At 33.1% G+C, this 21,574-nt stretch overlaps 1 protein-coding gene across 2 annotated transcripts; it reads right to left on the reverse strand.

Annotated features, from left to right (window-relative positions):
* Positions 1-3,422: 3,422 nt before the first annotated feature.
* Positions 3,423-9,269, reverse strand: LOC126700375 (uncharacterized Rho GTPase-activating protein At5g61530). Of its 2 annotated transcripts, XM_050398495.1 has the most exons (10): positions 9,112-9,269; positions 8,615-8,706; positions 8,259-8,521; positions 7,457-7,519; positions 7,336-7,354; positions 6,556-6,654; positions 6,373-6,450; positions 6,041-6,285; positions 4,987-5,146; positions 3,423-4,005 (listed from the first exon to the last, which is right to left on the reverse strand). In XM_050398495.1, exons 2-10 carry the CDS (start codon positions 8,673-8,675, stop codon positions 3,860-3,862), a joined length of 1,134 nt encoding a protein of 377 aa, XP_050254452.1. In that variant the 5' UTR covers positions 8,676-8,706; positions 9,112-9,269; the 3' UTR covers positions 3,423-3,859. The 2 variants fall into 2 exon arrangements, 1 of the variants encoding a protein (XP_050254452.1); XR_007647124.1 differs by lacking the exon at positions 3,423-4,005 and having other exon boundaries at positions 5,000-5,146; positions 5,943-6,285.
* Between the last annotated feature and the right edge of the window lie 12,305 nt (positions 9,270-21,574).

The following is a 21,574-nucleotide window of genomic DNA, read 5'->3' on the forward strand; positions in this document are numbered from 1 at the left end:
TTAATTACATAATTTTTCAACAAAATTGAAAGAAACGCCTAAATTGAATAAATTGAAAACTTAGAGAACTAATTGAATGAAAAGAAAGTTAAAAGACTAAAATGAATTTCAGTCAACTTAAAAGGTAAAATTTACATTTTAGATTAAATTTTTTTTTAATCCATGTTTCTCCCTCTTCCATGTTTCTTTGTCAAATTCAAATTTAAAGAAAAAAAAATTTATTAGAAAATAAGATAGCTCCTAAATTTTAGATAAATTTTAAGAAAAAAACTTCTTTTATTTTTTAAAAAAAAATTACTAACGGTTTTTCTAAAAAAAAAAAAAAAAAAAAAAAAAAAAGAAGCCAATTACAAAAGGAAAAAAAAGAAGTTACGTACAGTTTTGATTTTTGACCAAGGAAGGGAGGCTCCAAAGCCACTCTTGGGCAAGAGAGGGAGACCCAATCAGGCAGGAAGGAGATGTTTACTTAAAATTTTATTTTCTAGATTTAAAAGTGTACAATGTGTAATGTAATGCCATTTAAAATTTTTTTTAAAAAAAAATGTGCCACTAAATACACTTTTAAATTTGTAATATTTGACACATAAAATATATAAAAGAAAATGGTGTTTCAAACTTTGTCCAAAGTATTTTGCTTTATCTATGAGACACCCAAGAAATCACATTAAGAGCATCAGCATTGGTGGTGCAAAAAATTTAGCAATTTGACACTATAAAAAGCTACTTTATCTATTTTATCACCTCACTTTACAAAACAATAAACATCAATGCTTTTATTTTAGCATTCAACACAATAAAATAATATAAATAATACAATAAAATAATATATCTATTACAATAAGCAACATCAACCACCACCACCACTAATACAGCCCACTTTTGCTATATTTTGATAGTAAATTTAGCATTTTAGCAAAATGCCTACACCAATACTAATACTCTATCCAATAGTATGGTGGATCGAAAGTATTAAGTAATAACAACACCATTCGAGTACCCCAATGGGGTGATCCTAATACTAAAAGTGAATAATAATAACTAATAAGTTAGACTTAAATGAGACCTAGACATATAATCTAGCATAAAACAAGGGGGATACTGAACTATTCCTTTCCCTAGCTCCTTCTACGAATGACGTCTTCTAGAAAAAAAAAAATCTCATCAAATTATTTTTTTAGTTAATCACATTATTTTTTTTAGTATTTCTTTTTAACTAATTTTACTCAATAACTTTTTATATATGATCATACTATGTAATAGAGATATATAATAGTAAATTCATGCAAACAATTTTTTCCATCCTCCCATTGTTATTCTCAACTAAATAAAGAAGTTTTCATCTCTTTACTTTTCTATTGCCGTTAAATGTCTCAATAACAATAGAAATTTAACTTAGAAAATGCAAAACAAATTTATTGTCTGAGCTGAATGAGTTTGCAGATTTAGAAATTGGGTTGCTTTTGTTTGATTGAGGTGATCAAATCCTCCTTTAGGATTGCATTTGAGAACAAGGATTTAGATTTACAAAATAGAAGTTTAGAATGCATAGATTGGATTCCATGAATTTTAAATCCTTTGACTTGAATGTCTTGATCATTTATATGGTTAAAAGTATTTGAAGTTCATTTTCATTGATTTTAGAGCAATGTTACCTACACAAAAAATTTCACAACATTTTTAATAGCAATTGAGTTGACTAACATTTATCAGACCTTATCTATGCTCACCACTAACATCACTTTTTACCTACCATAACAATTACCAATTTTTGATTTTAAGCATCCTTACCTTAGGTCTAGTTTTGAAAAGGAAAAATAAAAATGAAGACAGATACAAAATTATCAAAGAACAAAGCTGACCCAACAACAAACCAAAATGCTCCAATTTATAATTACACTTTTTAGTGAAAAACCCGAGTCATATAATCAACATAAATGTGTAAAATGCGAAACGTTAAATCCTGGAAAAAGAGTTTCACAAAAAGCATTCAATCAAACAAAACATATCCACTCAGCCCACTTTCTAACTTTAATCAGATACCCAAACTACAGTGAGCAAGGTCAAATTTTACTGATGTTATAGGAAAATTTTCAGACCAGTACCAGGTGACAGTTTGATCCAATGACATCAATACAATAAGTTAGCAATAATTAGTGCAAGTTGAAGGAGAATAAGAGAACAACAAAAGCGACAGCAACAAAATCAAGCAAATCACCATCCACACGTACTAAGGGTTCGTTTGGGATCCGCTTATTTTGCTAAAATTAAAATTTTTTTACTGAAAATACGATAGATAAAGATAAAAATTAGCTGAAATAGTACAATGTAACCCATAAATAGTAACAAAAATAAACTGAATAATAAAATAAGTTAACAAAAATAATCTTTGCCAAACGGACACTAACTACGTTTCCATGTGCGTTAGATATTTTTCTAAATAAATGAAGGGTGACCACATATATATATATATATATATATATATATATATAGCAATCAATAGTAAATGATAAAATAAACAACCAAAAAGCAACAGGATACGATAACCAAACAATGTTTCATATGTAGTTGCACTTACTCCCACTCCCCTAGTTTAACTTACATCGCTGGTACAAAATATTAATCTTAAAAGAGTACCTGTGTATCACAAACTCAAAACACTTTGGGAGATAGTGCTCAAGAAACCGCAGGCTTGCTATCATGGGCCTCTCTTGCTTCAAGTACATCTGGACGATACCGTTTGGAAAGGACTTCAACTTGTTCAGCAAATGACTTGTTTGAATGCTCACCGATGTGTTTGACCATCGCTTTTGACATACCTCTCCAGACCTATATATGCTCAAGCAATTCATCCCAGTCCACATCTTCCATGCAGCAAGCATCCAAGCTGTATATGTGATTGTTTTTTTTTTAATAAAAAATTTATAGTTCATTAATTTAGATTCTTAGTATTTTGCACTCATTAACTTACTAAGCACAAAGATTAAAAAACTTAAGTGAATAATTATAATGTAACCCCCATATAAATTTAGACACATGCCACAAAATTATATTCTAATTTCAAATTTTAATTGAACTTTCTTTGAGCTTTACTTATTAATATATATATAATATAATATAATATAATATAATGAAAATAGTAATAATGTAAGATCATTAAGAAAACTGAAATATTTTTTTAATGGCAAACCCTTCATGGGGGCTTTACCAAGCCGACTGTTAGCTTTTAAAAAAACAAATGTAGCAACCTTGGCATGAGGGAAATATTGTGAATCAAAACACAGGTTTCAAATAGGTTGTGTTGAATCCCTATTCTTAAAAGTTCATATTAATTACTGCAAAATATACATCCTTTTATGCATGCCCTTTTTTCCCCTAATGAAATCCCATGAAAAGAATTCAAGTTCATCTTACACAGAAGGGAATATAGACAAGCCAATTCACCATAGATCAATCCTATAATCAGATACAATTACTTCTGTCTACAATGTATTACTTGCATACTTATAAATCATCATTCCAACTGTACTCACACCACAAGAATTTCACACCTACAAGATATGTATTTGTAAAGTATTTGACTGATTGATCTTCTAAAAATATATGCATGGTGCACTTCCATTTCCAAAGGGGCAAATATTGCCAAAACCAAGACTCATTTAAATCCAACTTTCAGTACTCCCTGATCACTATAAACATATAGACCCAAATCCAGCAATGGTCTCAGCTTTATCAAGGAATGTAACATCCACTACAGAGCAATGACCCTTGTGACCAGTCAAGATTTCAACCTTGAGAAATAGTTGGCTAAACTATTTCTACTCATTAAATCCCCTGCTGGATGAGGTAGGGTCATTGTAAGTCATCTCCAAGTCGTCACATTTGCATCCGTAAAAATTGCATTATGATGTTCTATAAGGCACTGAACAACTTCAATAGCACCAAAGTCAGTCGGCACGCCATCATCCAAGGGAATGAGAGAAGATGCATCAACACTTTCACCCTCTTCTGTACCCACAAAATTAAGGAAAGAAAAAAAAAAAGAGAGAGGCAGAAGAGTAAGGCTTTACCAATGCAAACAAAGTATACTTTTCAATTAGCACAATGTATTTGCATTATCCTACAATTTATTAGGGGGAAACAAACTTATGGCTTATACCATTTCAATAAATAAATTCAATAAATTTTAAGTCATAGATGGATTCGGTACATTATTACACATTTAGCAGTTTACAACTATTTATTTATTTTCATACGTCTGTTGATAGTTTTTCTTTTTTGGATAAGTGATAATAAGTCTGTTGATACCGATACCCAACCCAATCCATTTAATTAGGATACATCTCTACCCACCAGTTAACGCAATTATATATGAACAGTTATAAAACTCAGGAGGGCCTTTTTCAAGTAATAAGAAAGACTCCAGGCATATGCATCCACTCGATGGATTTCTAATTTCCTTTCTATGAATGCTGGATCATGGTCATTCAAGGCAGAGCAGAAAGCAAGATCTAATTGTCTGAGAACCCAACCCAGGGGTGTTTGAATGATCTCAATTTCCCCCCTAAATTTTCTAAGCTACCAAACAAAGCATATCTTTTTTCAAAATGGGAAAAGAATCACCAAATTAATTGGATTTGGGGCAAAAGTTAGTTAGGCATCTCAAGATAATGAAAGAAGTATTCCAAAGAAGTCAAATGGGTAGCAGAATAGGTAAGTTGAGGCTTTTGTTAGGTGTTATATGGCTCCTGATAGGTGCCCATTTATAACCCAATTAAATCCTGTAGTATATGGATTTCTTAAATGGGTTGGGACGGGAAAATGGGTTATAGGTGATTCAACTGAAAAGAAAACAAAATATTGACAACTATTATCATTGACCAACCCCCCTGAATGTTATTCAATCTACTGGTGTCACAGACAGTTAGATGCAAGAGTACACTAGCCTAGGCAAAAAGTTGATATATATGCACAAACTGTATTACTCACCAGCAAGCATGTCCCATGCACTGTAACTAGGCGGTTGATCCAAGTTCTTGGAAGGAATTTTGGATGGTTGATTCCAATATTGCCTGTAGAATTCTGGTTTCCGTCCCTTCTGCCAGATAATAACAGGAACCATTTCCATGGCAAGGCTCCGGGCATCCATCTGTTTGAAAGTTAACAACAACTGAGAAAGCTTATGAAATTATATGTACCTGTAGGCTAGCAATTATTCTTGCTCTGATCCACAGTTCCTCATTCAGTACAAAGATAAAATAAAAAAGGAAATTGCAGATGGCCATAATAAATTAGATGAAGAATATCTTTAGTTGCATGAAAATTATAGCTGCACAGCAACAAACAACAGATAAACCTAATATATTTCCTTCATGGTCAATGTGGAGGAGCAAGTTAACCATGAAATGTTGTGATTTGATGAAAAATGCTGAACTTGAACAGAGGTAGGGGATAAAAGGAAAAGTAGTTGGTCTTGACCAGTTGACTATCAAATTGTGTTTTACCCATCAGCAACCCCAAGTACAAGAAATTTCCATTTTCCAGACTCATATGGATTTCTGAGGCTTTGTATGATCCCAGTGGATGTAAAAATAAATCAAGCAGTTAATGAATATATGGGGTGCCTTATTCATTAGAGACATGGTTGCATACAGTTTCAGTGGAACAATAGCTTAGAAAAGTTTAGATGCTAAATATAGGTATTTCAAAATTAACTTCCTTGAATTTTTTAATAGATCAAGGCATGTTATCTTTCAAAAGCATTCAAAATAATTCTAATGAGCTAATCTAATGATGTTTTAAATCTTTTCTTCAGTCAAGTTTAAAATTTTTAAATAGAAATATAATGCATACAAAGAGTGATAATCTAACTCAACTGATAATTCTATTGCTGGCTGGAAAAAGACACTGACAATATAATCCTCAATCAAGTGAGGAACTCATACCTAATAAGCCAATACTTGAGCCCACCTGCACCCCAACACACGGGTGACACCCATGATAACCAATCCCATTTGAGAGAGAGAAAGAGAAAGATTCATGCCTTGTTAAGAAGTGACTTCTGGCTAACGCGGAGTAGCAGAGCAGTGATAAATTCCAGGGTCATGTAGTTTACACTAGGAAGCCTCTTCAGTATGTTTCTCATTGAATGAATGCTAGAACGAGCACCTTTGATCTCATCATAAAGCTCAAATGTAGTTAGTGGCTCAGGAAGGCTAGCTAAGTAGCACTTAGCTAGAGCTGCTACATCAACTGGATTTACTCCTTCTGGTAATGATGCATTTGAATCTGTAATAAATATACTACAGCATTAGATTACAGCTTTATATTATAATATCAACCAAATTAAACAAATGATAACAACTGCAGGGATACCTTGGTTGTATATTGAAACCAACTGTTGAATGACTTTTTTATCTCCTTCAGACTTAAAAAGGTCTGGTGAGTTTAATCCTTCAAATTAAAACAATAAACAGGTTACTCTCAGCATCAAAATGAAAAATTAAAGAGTGGTTATATATTATACCAGGAAAACATACTTTGTCAAAACTTAATTACCTGATAATATGAGATAATCTGCACATCTGACCAAAATATGGGGAACAGGCTTGCTGGACTGTTGCCGTTGCACCGTAACCTCAATTGGAACTCCAAATACTAGGAAAGCACAAAAAATAAAAATAAAGAAATGACAGCCAACACTACAATACTAATTAAAAGCAACCCAAAGGCATTATGGATCTGTTAGTATATAATAGCTTCTTCTTTTTTTAAATAAAAGTAAAAAAGTAAAAAGAAATAAGAATACTTCATGTTCACGATGATGAACACAAAGTATCCAAAAAAGTACAAAGTAATTAAATAGGGAAATGCAGGGAGTCCTAGAACTCCAAAATAGAATTACAATGAGTAAAACCCCAAGCACAAGACCAATCAAACAAGGTACAAAACAACAAACACTTCAAATGATCAAGAGATTGCTCCATATCCTTAAAAGTGTGGCTATTCCTTTCCTTCCACACCATCCACATCAAACAAAATTACAAAGCAATAAATGGTACATTGGATACTCCAACCATTGCGGGAATTCGAATAACTCTATTGGAGAGAATTTCAACTACATGACAAAAAGTCTCCAATATCACCCAAAAAAAAAAAAGAAAAAAAAAAGGTACTCTTACCATCTATCTCAGCTTCAATAAACTAATATAATGAACCTATCCTAGCCATATGTCTTTGAAGAGGCAGGCAATTCATGTTCAACCAACAGAAGGTAGGATTACCAAATACGAAATACTATCCAAGAAGCTAAAAATTATGAAGGTTTAAGTAACTTACCATCGGTACTAGCAACACCCTGCAGATGACCAAAACAGATTTAAGTAAGAATTTTGAAACTTGAGAAAGAGAGGAGAACAAAAAGAGCAAGAAGAACTACTAGCTGCCTCAGAATCTATACCTTCTGCCATCGTTCAATGTCCGTCAAGATAGTCTTACTTTTTTGTGCAGTCTTCTTTGCCACCTGAGACAAACTCAGCATCTCAGACGAGTCAGTTATCATCTTAACTTGAAATCAAGGCTATTATAGGTTGTTGTAAACAAAGATGACCTTACCTGTCAGAATTCCTTATCACTTACATATATTATATCATATAAATACACTATAATGTTAAGATATGAAAAAAGAGGCAGAAAGAAATGTTAAGAAATCAAGCAAATAGATGAGAATGAACAGTACAACCGTGAGAACATGTATGAATAATATAATTTTTTTTTTTTTTTTAATTATGAGTTTAATCCCATAATAGGAAGCCTCACAGTTGATCCATATTCCATAGTCTCCTAAACAGATACCACTAATTAACTTGGTTCATTAAGAAATCGAACAGCAAGAATCCCTAGTTGTTGGAGACCACTGATTCCAGTAGAGCATTAAAAACTTTGACAAAGGCTTAAGGCTATAAAATAATCGAAGAGGGATTGGCTGACAATCACCACAGGGACTTAATTCATAATCAAGCAGCAAAGATTCATGGGAACCCCTAACCTTAGTTACCAAACAGAGCAGACTAGCATTATTAAAATAAATATCAGCAACTTCCAAACCATAATAGCATATCGAATTATAAATACCACTAACACAATTCCAAAATTCTTCAAATTGCAAATGCATTAAATAATCTCAAATCACCACTATATCAGTTATAATTTCACACAAAAATTAGTATTCTGCATTGACAGGCTATTTGAGCTAAAACTACCTCTTCAACTTTAGTTTTTCCAACGACAACCTTGTCCTTGGTCTCCTCAACACCTTTCCTAAGCAATGTGCCGGTGGTAGCAGCCGCGGATATAAGGCGTTCTTGCACGGCCTGCTTCGTGGAAGGCTGCTGAAGGAACGCCCACCGGCTTTTCACCATCGTGCCAACGCGTTCCGCCACATCTGTAAAATTGCCTTTGGCATCCTTTGCAACCTCCCCCACAAATGTTCCGGCCGATTGACCTGCGGATTTAATCTTCACCCCTGCTTTTCAAAACCACAAATTCTAAACACTTCAAAAAAAAAAAAGAATTGAATGATCAAATTAATTAATGTAATAATGATTGACTATATTACCTGAGGAAGAAAAGAAACCGCTAGCCTTCTCTTGCCACGGAGGCGAGACTGCTGAAGGCATTGAAGCTTTGTTCTCAAACAGGACCTATCACCTATATATATACACACACACACACACACACACAAAATTTGTAAATTTCAATTAGCCAAATTGGGTTAGAAGTGCTAATTATAGAGATTCTAAATTTTATTAGTTTTCAAATTAAGGAAAAAAAAAATTACTAAAGAATCGTTTGGGCTCTGTTTAGGGGAAAAGGAAAATCAAAGTTTTGTAGTTATGTTGATTGAATTCTTAACATTTTCTCGGCAACCAAATGAATTTCAGAATCAAAATTCGATTATATAAATCAGATATACTAAAAAATTTCGACTAACTTTTTCTATTAAAAAAAAAACTAAAAATTTTCGAGAATATATGATGTTAAAAAAAAAATCTTTTTAGAGAGAGAGAGAGAGAGAATCCCTAATTATGAGAGAAGTTAGAGAAAGTAATTTACCTTCGTGGCTTTGTTTAGGTTCTGATTGGAAAAGATGGTGAATAAAGAGAATAATTTTAGAGAGAGAAAGAGAGAGTTCAAATTTAAAAGCCAACAGCCTCGACGGGGAATTTATTTGAGAGAGAGAGAGAGAGAGAGAGAGAGAGTGTTTTTGTGTCAGCCGTCGGAGGAGTTTGAAAAAAAAATTGCTAGTTATTGCAACTTTTGTCACAAATTGTCAAGTAAAGTTTACCGGGTTGTGAATGGCGGAAAAAAATGTGGTGACTACACATCGGATTCACAACTCGATTTTTTTTGTCATTTGCAATTCATGACTTAGTAAGAGAGTTACGGTAAAAGTTGTGTAAATTTTTGTGGTTGGTGGGTAGAGTTGGGAAGAGAGGTAAGGGATTCTGTGAGACTAGTCAGGAATATTAGTTAACGTTATGAGCCAATGGAATAGTGACACGTAAGAGCTTTTTAGATGTGTACGCGGACCCGTGTGTGTTTGTTAGTGTTTTGGGGTCATGTAAAATTTTGGTAACTGATGTAACGGTTCTGTTCTGTGTGCTATTTTCAGCTCGACGTGCTGGAAATTTCGTTTGTTGTTTAATTTATAAAAAAGGCTATCTCTATCATTGTTATTATTATTATTTTTTTTTCTAGATTCTATCATTATCATTGACTTTTGAATATCAACTGTAAAAATCATAAGAACCAGTTATTTGACCGGAAGGATTTTTATGATTATAAATAAACAAATAAATAAACATTGACAGGAAGAATGAACCTGAAGAAAGGCTTTAAATGGTTTTTAAAACAATTTGTAAGAGTTGTAAAAGAGAATAACTTTTAAAGTCTTTAACTAGGACTAGCTTTTATTTATTTTTTTGATGAGCTGTGTTCTGATTTTATATATATAATTTTTATTTTGAGAATCTAATTTATAAGTGAATAAAATAATTTGAAAATTAATAGGAGAGTTGTCTTATTTTTTAGGTAATATTTTAGTGGAGTTAGAGTTGCATTTTTATCAGATTATCCTTTAATTTTGTTTATACTTAAACATAGGGGTATAAAGGTATTTTTGAACTAAAAAAAAATGAGAAATCTAAATAGAAGAAGACCCTTAAATAGTAACATAGATAATAAATTTGCTGGAAATAATTGTTTTATCTTACATTCATATTAATCTCTCTAAATGGAAGTTACGAGTAAAATCATATGTTTTGCTAGTTGTAGGGGCCTTTTTTTGCGTATTGCACGTTGAGCTGGGCTGTTTCCTGCGGTAATGGGCCCGAATGTTTCTGAGTAAGGGAGTTGGGACTGGTCCAACTGTAACTCAACTTGGGCTGGTTTGTGCACAAACTATGTCTCGTCTGCCAGAAGTAGCCTTACGGCAAGCAGAACTGTTTCAGATGAGTTACGGCAGGCAGATATAATAATAATAACAAAACAGAGTACTCCGACTATTTAATAAAAATGGCCAAGTAATCCATACTTATAAAACATGATTACAGTCGTGATAATGTCATTTACAGAGAAAGAAAATAATATGAACTAATCAAGAACAGGCATAAAGTCAAGTTTTAAGTTTGGTCTGCAGAAGCAAAACCAAAGATGGGAGAACGCCTCTCAATGCAAATAATCTCCCAGGAAAAGATCCTGCCGTGGGGATTAATGGTTTTGAGGGAGTCGGACCTGAATGGTTAATGCCCAAAAGAAATCCTTGTTATGTTTTGGAAGAGAGTAGGATTTCAAGGGGAAGAGAGGAAAATTGACCTACTGGTGCATGCCCATTATGTTATCTCTCTTTTTTCCTCAATTTTCCTCTCTTTTTTCCTCTGTTTTCTCTCTTATCTTTTTCTTTTCTTTCTCTTGTTTTCTTTTACTCTGCTTTCTCTTACTCCGTGAAAATGGCCTCTGTTTTTCAATCCCTTTTTCAGGGCACGGCAAGGGTCCTTTTATAGTGCCTGCTGTGGCCAGTTTTTTACCACTTTGCTCCTTAACCGCCTTTGTCTGGTCTGGGCGTACTTGCCGACCACCAAAGGTGTGTGACACTCACCCTTGCCAGACAAAGGCAGGTTTGTTTCATTCCTTAGTCGACCGTAGCACTCTTACCTGTCACGGCATAAATGCTTTCTCTCTCTTTCCCTCAAGGCATGCACCTAACGGTTCCCCCCTCAACCTTGCCTCTTTTGGGTGGTCTGTCATCCCAGCAGGATGTACCTCCGAAAAGGGCTTGGGCAGGAGCCGCAAAATAGGTCTTTTCCCCTCTCCTCACCACCAAACCATACCCCCTTTACCTCTTACCTCTAGCCCATGACCCCACCATGTCCCATATTGGCTGAGTACAGGCTGGTGGTGCTTGGGCTTTGCGCGTGCTTTCCTTTCAGATATGTCCAAAAATCTGCTTGCTGCTCATGCGTTTGCCGTGATTTGAAGGCTCGCCGTCCGTGTTTTTTGGCCTCTTATGTGGGCTTTTCTTTGTTTTCCCGCTCCATTTAAGAGCTGGATTATGTCTGATGATGGGCCTTACATTTCTTTGGCCCACTCTTGGTTTTTTTTTTTATTTCTTGCAATGTTGTACTGTTATTCCTGCTGTAATAACTTAATCCTGCTGAGCCTCTTTTGGGCTAGCCGTTTATTCCTTCTCTCAGTGGCTTGTCATGGCCACTGTTTTGCTTTTACTTATGGGCTCCTATGTCCCTTTGGGTCCTTTGGGCATCCACTGCCCGTTTGCTTTCTTTGGGCTTTTTCGGCCCATTTGCTAATTCCACACTCTCATGAGCTTTTTACTAATTTCATTGGGCTTCCTTGGCCCAATAACCTTATTCTCATCCTTAGGATTTATGGGCCTGCCATAAACCCTTTACTCTCTTAGTTTGCATTGCCTTGCCTTGGGCCTGCGGCGGCCCTTTCTCGTTTTTCTATTTCATACACTGCCCATGAGATGCTATTTCTTTCTTTCCGGGCTTCTTTGAACCCATTTGTCTCTTCAAGACCCATTTGTCTATTTCTTGGGCCTGTGATCCATTATTCCTGCCGCTTGGGCTTAATGGTTTTTTGCTATCTATTTTGTCAATTCCTTGTTGCCCTTATTATTGGCCTTTCTTTCTTTCTGCCTGGGCTCTCACAAATGGCCCTCAACACTAGTCTTCTTTTTTATTTTTTTTAGAAGACTCTTGCTTTGAGAAAAACATATTAACTACTCAAGATGAAACCCAAAGATTTTCTTAAACAAATTAATAGAGTCTTTAGCTCTACCAATTTAAATTAATTTCATGGAGTCTCTACTAATTTAAACAAATCAATGGAGTACTTGATTCTACCAATTAAACAAATTAACAGAATCCTTCACTCTACCATTATGAATTAATTTAATTGAGTTATTGACTCTACCAATTTAAATATTCGAGTCCTTACCACCGCACATCCTTAATGCATTGGTCACTCCACAAGTATAAGTGCTTGTGGAGTGTGAAGGGCAAGGATTGGGGTTCAAGTTTTCAGGAGGGAGTTTCACACATATATACACTTAAATTAGGTTAGATTAGAATTTCTATCTTGTATCAAAAAAATATTAGAGTCATTGACTCTACAAATCAAATACATTAATGAAGTTCTTAACTCTACCAATTAAACAAATTAATGGAGAAACTAACTCTACCAATTTAAATATTAGAGTCCTTGACTCTACAAAACAAACAAATCAACGGAGTTCTTAACTCCACCAATTAAACAATTTAATAGAGTCCTTGACTCTACCAATTAAATAATTTGGAGTTCCTACCACCGCACACCTTTAGTGCGGTGGTCACTCCACAAGTATAAATAATTGTGGGATGTGGGGGGTAAGGATCGGGATTCAAGTCTCCAAGAGGGAGCTTCACATACATATACACTTAGATTAAGCTAGAGTATAAATTCTATCTTATATCAAAATAATAATAATAATAATAATAATAATTTGGAGTTCTTGACTCCACTAATTTAAAATAATATGATTTAATGGAGTCTTTGACTCTCTAAATTATTTTACATAGAGTGGAGTTTCTAATTCCTTCAAATTAATTCAATAAAGTATTTAATTCCAATATGATTAATTGTTTTGGGTTCTTAATTCCTCAACTAAAATTGGAGTTTCTAATTCTCAAAGTAAAATGATCATAAAATTGATATGAGAAAATTTTCCAATTTCCAATCTCTAAAAATGTTCATAAAAATAGAATTACTTCGAATGAGTTTTCTTTCCCTTAATTAATTTTTAGGACTTCAATCAAAATACCATTGCTTGATAAAATTCCTACAAAGAAGCAAATGAAAGAAAGGGAAATTTCTTTGTACATTTAATTTCTTAAAAATTGGGTTTTTGGTTCAATTTCTATAAAAAAAAAAAAAAAAAAGGGATCCTTTACTCATCCTTAAAATTAAAATAAATTATCTCAACCAAAAAAAAAAAAAAAAATTAAGTCAATACTTAATTAAATAGCAAGTATTTGACTTAAATGTCCATCATTTAAAGTGGACAAAATCATATTTGAGAATTTTATATCCAAAACCTTAATTTAAGAACTACAAATTGGCTTGACCCCCCACCAAAGGTACATAGGCAACTTACATAAGTTATTAGGTGCAGCCACAAATAAATAAAAAACACATATCCCCTCAAATACAAAAAATAAACTCATGTACAAAAAGGATGTGGTTGAAATCAAAGAGTCTTCTCTTGAAATAAGGGATTGTAATTAAGAGATACGTTATCTAAATGAGTACTACTTACATTAATAAAACTCATATGGCCAAACATTAATGAGCGAAATTATGTTTGATGGATTTTACTCAATAACAATTTTTGTCAAATACTTAAACTCTAGATGTCAAGAGTTTTGTAATTCAACTAGTTGACATCTTTTAGTGTTTCTAATGAAGACCTCCCAATTTAAATTCCCCCTCACCCAAGTAAAAAAAAAAAAAAAAAAACTCAAATTCTATCATTTTAAAATTAGTTCATTATTATCATTATTATATTTTTAAAGAGGTATGTTTCATTATGGCCCATTGGCATTGGCATCTTCGTTTTCATATTTGGACTAGTTTAAGAATTCAACCCTTAACATATTCAATTTAAAATAGACTTGATCACTTGAGGGGTAGGTTTCACCTATCATTGGGATGGAAAAGATTCTTTCTATCATTGCTCTACCAAATCAATGCAACAATTCAGAGATTTGGGGATTTCTTGACCAATGTGCGTTTCACCACAACATAGGAGCCACTCCCGTTCATCCATGTGGAGCATGGAAGCCACTACATTTTCACGATTTTCAAAGCTTGCAAGCTCCTTGCCTTGGGCTACGAAGGTCAAAAGTGAAGTGCAGTTGAAGGGTTAGGTTTCCTCTAACTAGATCGATGAAGGTCCCTTTCCAAGTTAAGGCTAGGTCCGAAAGGGTCTAACCTCCAAATCATATGTTCTCATAGATGATAGTTTAAGCTAGCAAGCCACGATTAAAGCTGAATTTCAAAATAGAAGCCTCATTGAACCTTTAAGAGTCTATTTGAATACTGCTTATTTGCTGAAAATTGAAAACTTAGGGGTTGTTTGGTTTTTGTGTTTCCATCACTCATAACTCTATTTCCATCACCTATAACTCAAAATATGTGGGTCCCACAGTCGAGAAGTTTGTTTGTCATTGTTTCCAGTTTTTGTTTCTATCACTCAATTCTCTGATTTTTGAGTGATGAGTTATAAATGTGTTTTCAGTTTTCAAAACTCAGTTTCCAATGGTAAAATTGTAATTTGACTTAAGTCATGGGCCCCACAATCAGTGTTTAGTCATTTCAGTGGTCAACTTTTACTCCGACGTCTCTCTTTCATACCAGACCAAATCCATTTCATTCAACACCCTTCCTTTACTTTCTTCATCTTCTCTTCCCAAGCACAACCTCTCCATACCCTTCCTATACTTGCTTCATCTTCTCTTCCCAACATCAATATCATGAAAAAGGTTAGCTTAGAAGGAGATTCATACCATAGCTGAAGGAGATCTCCATCTAACGTGCTCCTCGCCACTTGTGACGGTGAAGACCAAGGACAAAACTGCAACAAACTCACCGATTTCGGCCTCCACAGATTAGATCCACAATCTTCCTTCCTTGCTTCGTCGGTTTGGGTGCTGGGTTATTATTATTATTTTTTTTAATTTTTTTTTAATTTTTCTCAGTTGTACCAATTTCGTCCTCGACAGATTAGATCCACAATCTTTCTTCCTTGCTTTGTCGATTTAGGTGCGGTTTTTTTTTTTTTTTTTTTTCATTTGTCTTAGTTCTGGGCTGTGAAAGTTTGGTCGGATCCCACAAGTTTAAACAAATCTCATACATAGTTATGTGGGGATGGGTTTTACAATTGAACAAAAAAAAAAAGATATTTGAGTGAACATAGATAATTACATCATCCGTGATACACAAAAAAAAAAAAAAAAAATTAAAATGGGGTTAAAAAAAACCATGACATAACCCAAGGAAATAATGTAAATAAAAGAGGAGTAGTCAGGACAATGAGAAGTGAGAAGTGAAGAAACAGGGTTGAAAGGGGAAGGGGAAATGAGAAGTAAAGAAAAATGGTGGGGTTCTGTGGGTTTCGTAGGTAACCAAACAGAATTCTTAGAGTGAGGAGTCAAGCATGGGTCCCACAAAAAGTAGAAAAAATTGAGTGATGAGAAGCTGAAAATATGTGCCAAACGGGTGGGTGTAGGAAACTGGGGTATTTTAGGTGATGAATGATGAGTGATGAGTGATGAAAATTGAGTGAGGAGTGATGAGTGATGGAAAAAAAAAAAAATCCAAATAGCCCTATTTGCTAAAAACACTATAGCAAAATATTTTTTAAAAAGTAAAACACTGTTCACTTGTTACTGTTCACACGTTTTTGTGCTTTAGCTGGTCCATGAATAGTGCCATGGGACCAACCAAAAAATGTAGACGCAACTTCAACGCAGACGCGTTGCTAAACAAACACACACTAAGTCACCTATCAAAATTTATTACTCTCACTAATTAGGCAGTATATGCTATTTTTTTATTAAAAAAAATTAATAAAGGCTATTTCTATCATTATCATTGAATTTTGAATATCAACTGTAAAAATCATATGAACCTATAATTTGACGGGAAGGATTTTACTGATAAAAAGAAAATTCATCAGAAGGATGAACATGAAGATAGACTTTGAATTTTGAATGGGTTTTAAAAATAATATGTGAGAGTTGTAAAACAGAATAAATTTTACTAGGATAATAAAATTGCTCAAATAATTATTTTATCCGACATTATTATTAATCTCTCTAAATGGAAGTTACGTGTCTAACATTATATGGTTTTTTTTTTTGGAGAAGATTCTTGCTAGTCATTCATTTCGGGCCTCATCATTTGGGAAAAACATGATAACTACTCAAGATCAAACGCAAAGATTCTCTTAATCTAGGCATAAATTTAAGCTCCACATTATACTTTACCTACCACAATTATTAGTCAAAATGAGTAGTCCTAATCAAAGGTATTTATGTAACCTTAATGGGTGGGAATCTTTTTTATGTTTCTATTTAAATCAGAGAGTGATAAAAGAAAGGTGGTACTCTGGGCCCATGGAACAATGATCATCTAGTAGTTCTTTGCCCATCAGGAAAAACCCAAGTAGTTAGGGATATAGATTTCTTTTTTTTCTTCCTTGTGGGTGTATCCACAACCTACCCATTGTTTTTATGAATAGCGATGGTACTCAGTTGATATGGGCCAAAGCCTATTGAAGAGTGGCTTTTTCCTTTACAGAAACCTATGTATGACCTTTGGATCCAACTGAAATACAAGCGACTTTCAAATGTCTGCTATAAATCGCAAAAGATTAGGCCATACCAAAGGTGAATGCAGATGGAGAAAGATGACAACAGCAGATCAAAGGTCGGAAACAAAGATGAAGGGCTTTGGACCTTGGATGATCACAAAGTCGGTGAATATTAAAGAAAATCGAGTAGTGGATGTGGTCTTCATGGCTCTTTTTCAAATTTGATAAGTGATGGTTGATTGTATATTCCATTATAGTTGTATGATTAAATACTTTATTAATGTAAGAAAAACAAGCAGAATAAAGGAAAAAAGTGCAAATTTCTAACAATTCTCCATAAATGAGTAATTATTAGGCACTCTAGAGGATAGTGACATTGTGATTGTAAAATAACGAAGAACTATAACACTGTATTTTGAAAATACCTAATTTTCAAGAAGAATAATGCCCACGCTTTAAATGGGAATAGATAAATGTATTCTCAAAGTCAAATTGTTCCGCTAACAGACCTTGTAGAATGTCCATGTTTTTGTTGGAAACAAGTAGCTACTTTAGAAATAAGATTTTATGACAATTCCTTGACCAATTGTATGTTATTCTAGCACCCGGCGCATCACCCATGGATGCTTATTGCCATTTATGGTTCATTTGCTAATGTCTAAGAGTAACTTTTTTTGGAGTCTGTTAATTGTCAAACTCATTCTCAAGGCCCTACCCTATTTGTGCCTTAGTGGACTCTCAAAAAGAAAAAGAAAAAGAAAAAGAAAAAGAAAAAAGAAAAAGTAGTGCCTTAGTGACTATTTTAGGAGTTGATGCTTTAGCTATCATCATCATTTTATTGTTTTAGTAAAATGCATCTACATTTCTTGAGATTTTATTGATGGAATCACGATTCTTTACCTATTAAAAATAAAGAAATTAATGACGACTACCTTTTTTTTTGAGAATGTTAATGACGATTACTTGGAAGTAGTAGTAAGTATTATAACCAGAGACAAAGCTAGGTCTTTGAATTAAGAGGACCAAAGTATTAAAAAAGATCATTATAAAACTCTAAACAAGTATCCATATAGTATTAACTAGTCGCTAACTTGTGATGCACGGAATAATTAAATAAATATTAAAACTATTTAGTTTACTTGAAGGTACTATGACTTGAAAATGATAACAAAAAACTTACACTACATGAATAGAATTCATGTATAGTTAAATTCATTATTATAAAAGTGCTAATACATTTGCTTTGATAAGTACAAAAGACAAAAGAATTACTACACAGTTTAAACATATAACTGCTTTTAATATAGTGACTTCTTAAAATTAAGTCAATGACATCTACCTAACCAATTGTGACTTCAAAAGTTCTTACATGTAGTCACTTTGAACAATCCTTTTTATATGAGATTAGTGAAAAAGGTTCAAATCATTATCATTATATGCAAGGATACAGTGGTAATGATATAGAAGATGGACAAAAAACTTCTTCAAATCAGTTAATGAATATATGCTCAAAAAATAAAATCTAGAAGACATTATGTCCTCATACTACAATAAGAAAAGTAAGATTATGATAATTGGTGAATGTCAAATGAATGTGGTGGCACTTAGGAAATTAATTTATAGGTTGAAAGTTTCAACTCTCATATCTTCAAATAAGAGGCCATATTTAATTTGAAAATTGCAAAAGAAATTTTAGAGCAAACATTTTTCTATAGGAATTTTAGAGCAAACCTTATTTTGGGTTCTTGCATCTATATGACCTAATTTTCAAAACTTTTTTTTTTCTACCCAACACGTAAGTTTGATTCCGGAGAAGAAAACATGTACCCCATTTAAGATAGAAAATTGTAAGTTTAAAAAAGGTAAAGGGAAAAACAAAGTGAACATGAGATAAATGGAAAAAGAACATGCTATTATGTCTACACTATCATATAAATCACTAACCCAAGTTGAAGCTTAATCCTATTTGCTAAGACTAAAAAAAAAGACCATTGCTTAAAGTTTTTTAAGTTCCAAAAGTAGTGTTTCCCCAATAGCTCAACACTATTATTATATCCCATAACCCGTTAATCATCTACTATTACAATAGTCATTTCCAGGCAAACTTCATCCTCACCTACTAAATGGGGCTTTAAGAGGAGAAACACCTCATATTCTCATCATTCAAATGGTTATTTGCAAATAGAATCTAAACCCAATGTAAGATCTTTATCCAACCTATTTAAACTATCCAAAAAATTCAACTTGGACATTTCATCAAGCATGTGGAGTTCACTTTAAAGAACAAATAAATAATACCAAGAAATTAAATTATCTTCTCAGCTAATGGCACAACAAAAGAGAGGCACTCCCCAAGAATTAATATTTCCTTATACGTCATTGCTTTGTTAAATTTGCCTTAAAAAAAAAAACCTACAAAATAATCTACAATTTCAACCTTATAGTGCATAATATCACTAATCTAGAAAAATAAACATGCACATTAGAAAAAAAACTCAATGTCAAAAAGATTCTTAACCCAAAATAGGACTCTGTCCTCATTCATATAAACAACAAACAAAACAATAATAAAACGATGAGTTAGTCTCTATTTGCAACAACCTGAGAATGACTTAATGTGATATGAAACTCAGCCAATAGTGCTTTTGCAGTTCTCATGATCTCGCTGGGGTGTACCTGAACGGGTTAATGCAATATTTGTTTCTTGTGTAAGCACCCACAATTCGAACTCTTTTGTATGCCTTTGTAGCACCTCACTACATTGTTGCAAAACATCTGAACTCACTCTCAATAAAAGGGGTAGACATTGGGCAGCTCAAAATCGGTTGGATTGGTTTCATTGGATTGGTGGGTATACTGTCAATGGGGTGATTTTCTGCATCTGTAGGTTTAGTTTAGGTTTTTCATAGTAAAAATTATGTAGATGGGGGTTTCAAAACTTGCATGAAGAACTCTAAAGCTTATGTGTCAAATTTTGGTGAGGTCAAAAAATAGTTAAATGTCTTCAGTTTTATACTATATATAGAGATATACTGTCAATAAAGAGAATGACACAACAATTAATTATCTCAACTTTATTTAAAAAAAAAAAAACACAAACAAACAACCACAATTATTATACTTATAATAATTGTTACAATTTTATAAAATAATAATAATAACAATTGTTAAATGGTCAGTCATCACCTCACCAAACCTAATAAAAGCAACAAGTGTTAAAAACTTGATTGTGCACATCACATTGCAGATTGCACACTTATCTGATGCCTTGATGAAAACAAAAGGCAAAGTTCAAGCATTTGACCAAAAAACAAAAGGCCATCTCAATTCAATTAATAAAACAAAAGGAATTTTGAAAGACTGAGGCGTAGAAAAAGGGAAAATAAAAGTCAGAGGAGTGGTATAACTAAGAAGCAGGTGTGGATGATCCAGCAAGTTAAAATAAAGAAGAAGTAGTGGATGGTCCGAAAAGCTGAAATTTGGGCCATGGTGGTTGTCCAACAATTCAACGAGGAGGGGCAAACAATATGCAATAGGGCTAATGATACCCACACTAGATGTGCTAAATGTGCTAAATGCCAAATATTTGGCACATTTAACACACCAAACACCAAAAAACACCAAATATCAGATATTCTAAATCTCATAATTTTTACACCATGCTACAGTGTCATCATATATTTGGCATGGTACGGAAATCTGTGGCATATGATTTTTTTATTCCTCTTTCTCTGTCAGTCGGTCAGTCCCCATGTTCTAAGCTTTTAATTTTGTGACATCTGTGGCTACAGTCCCCAATCCCCATCTGTGGCTACAGTCCTAGGTTTTAAAATAAGAATTAAGAAATAATATTTAAATGAAGCGGTAAAAATATAGAACATCTGATAAATGAGATATTGTAAAATGATGTGGTAAAATAATAAAGTAGGCTTTTGATGTGGTAAAATGACATAATTTTTACAACAGCTGCTACGGATGCTTTTATAAGGGGGCAAATATAATTTTTTTGAACCAAATTGTTAAATTATATATATACACACACTTTTCCCTCCCCCTAAATTTCAAGGGGAGGGGAGCATGCCCCAAGGCCAAAAAATGGCTCTATCCTTGATTATGAGGAATACTACTTATAATTGAATAACTATCGTCTATTTCTATGATCTGTTTGGTGATAGTACATAAATAGAACTATAAATTTGTATTTCATAGTTTGATACAACATGATTTGATGATATAATAATGGAATCATATTCCTATCGAATTTCTAAATTTATTTTTATAATTATATTTACACTCTTGTTAGGTTTCTCTAAACATTCAATTATTTGAAAATTCAATAATTGTAAAATTAATTAATATCCTTGTACTTTGTTCATATCAATTTCTCCACAGACACATATATATAAATTGACAACATCTTTGATAAATATTAAACTCTAATAGCTAACGGAGTTACTTGCTTGAATGAAATATTGATATATATATATATATATATATAAGAAAAAAAAATTATTTTAAAAAAAATACATGTTTCATAGCAAAAGTTAATGCATATTTGAAATTAAAAATTAACACATTAGAAAAAAATGGTTTGTAACTTGTTTGTCTTTTTAAATATTAAATTTCATATCATGGTATAAATTG

The sequence above is a fragment of the Quercus robur genome, chromosome 9 (assembly GCF_932294415.1).
Source record: "Quercus robur chromosome 9, dhQueRobu3.1, whole genome shotgun sequence".
Classification (NCBI taxonomy): domain Eukaryota; kingdom Viridiplantae; phylum Streptophyta; class Magnoliopsida; order Fagales; family Fagaceae; genus Quercus; species Quercus robur.

Excerpts from the sequence above, each read along its gene's own strand:
- LOC126700375 (XM_050398495.1), bottom strand. The coding sequence starts at position 8,675 with ATGCCTTCAGCAGTCTCGCCTCCGTGGCAAGAGAAGGCTAGCGGTTTC. Across the intron at positions 6,286-6,372 it reads GGTTTCAATATACAACCAAG|ATTCAAATGCATCATTACCA; the intron begins GTATCCCTGCAG and ends TATTTATTACAG. Across the intron at positions 5,147-6,040 it reads AGAAGTCACTTCTTAACAAG|ATGGATGCCCGGAGCCTTGC; the intron begins GCATGAATCTTT and ends ACTTTCAAACAG.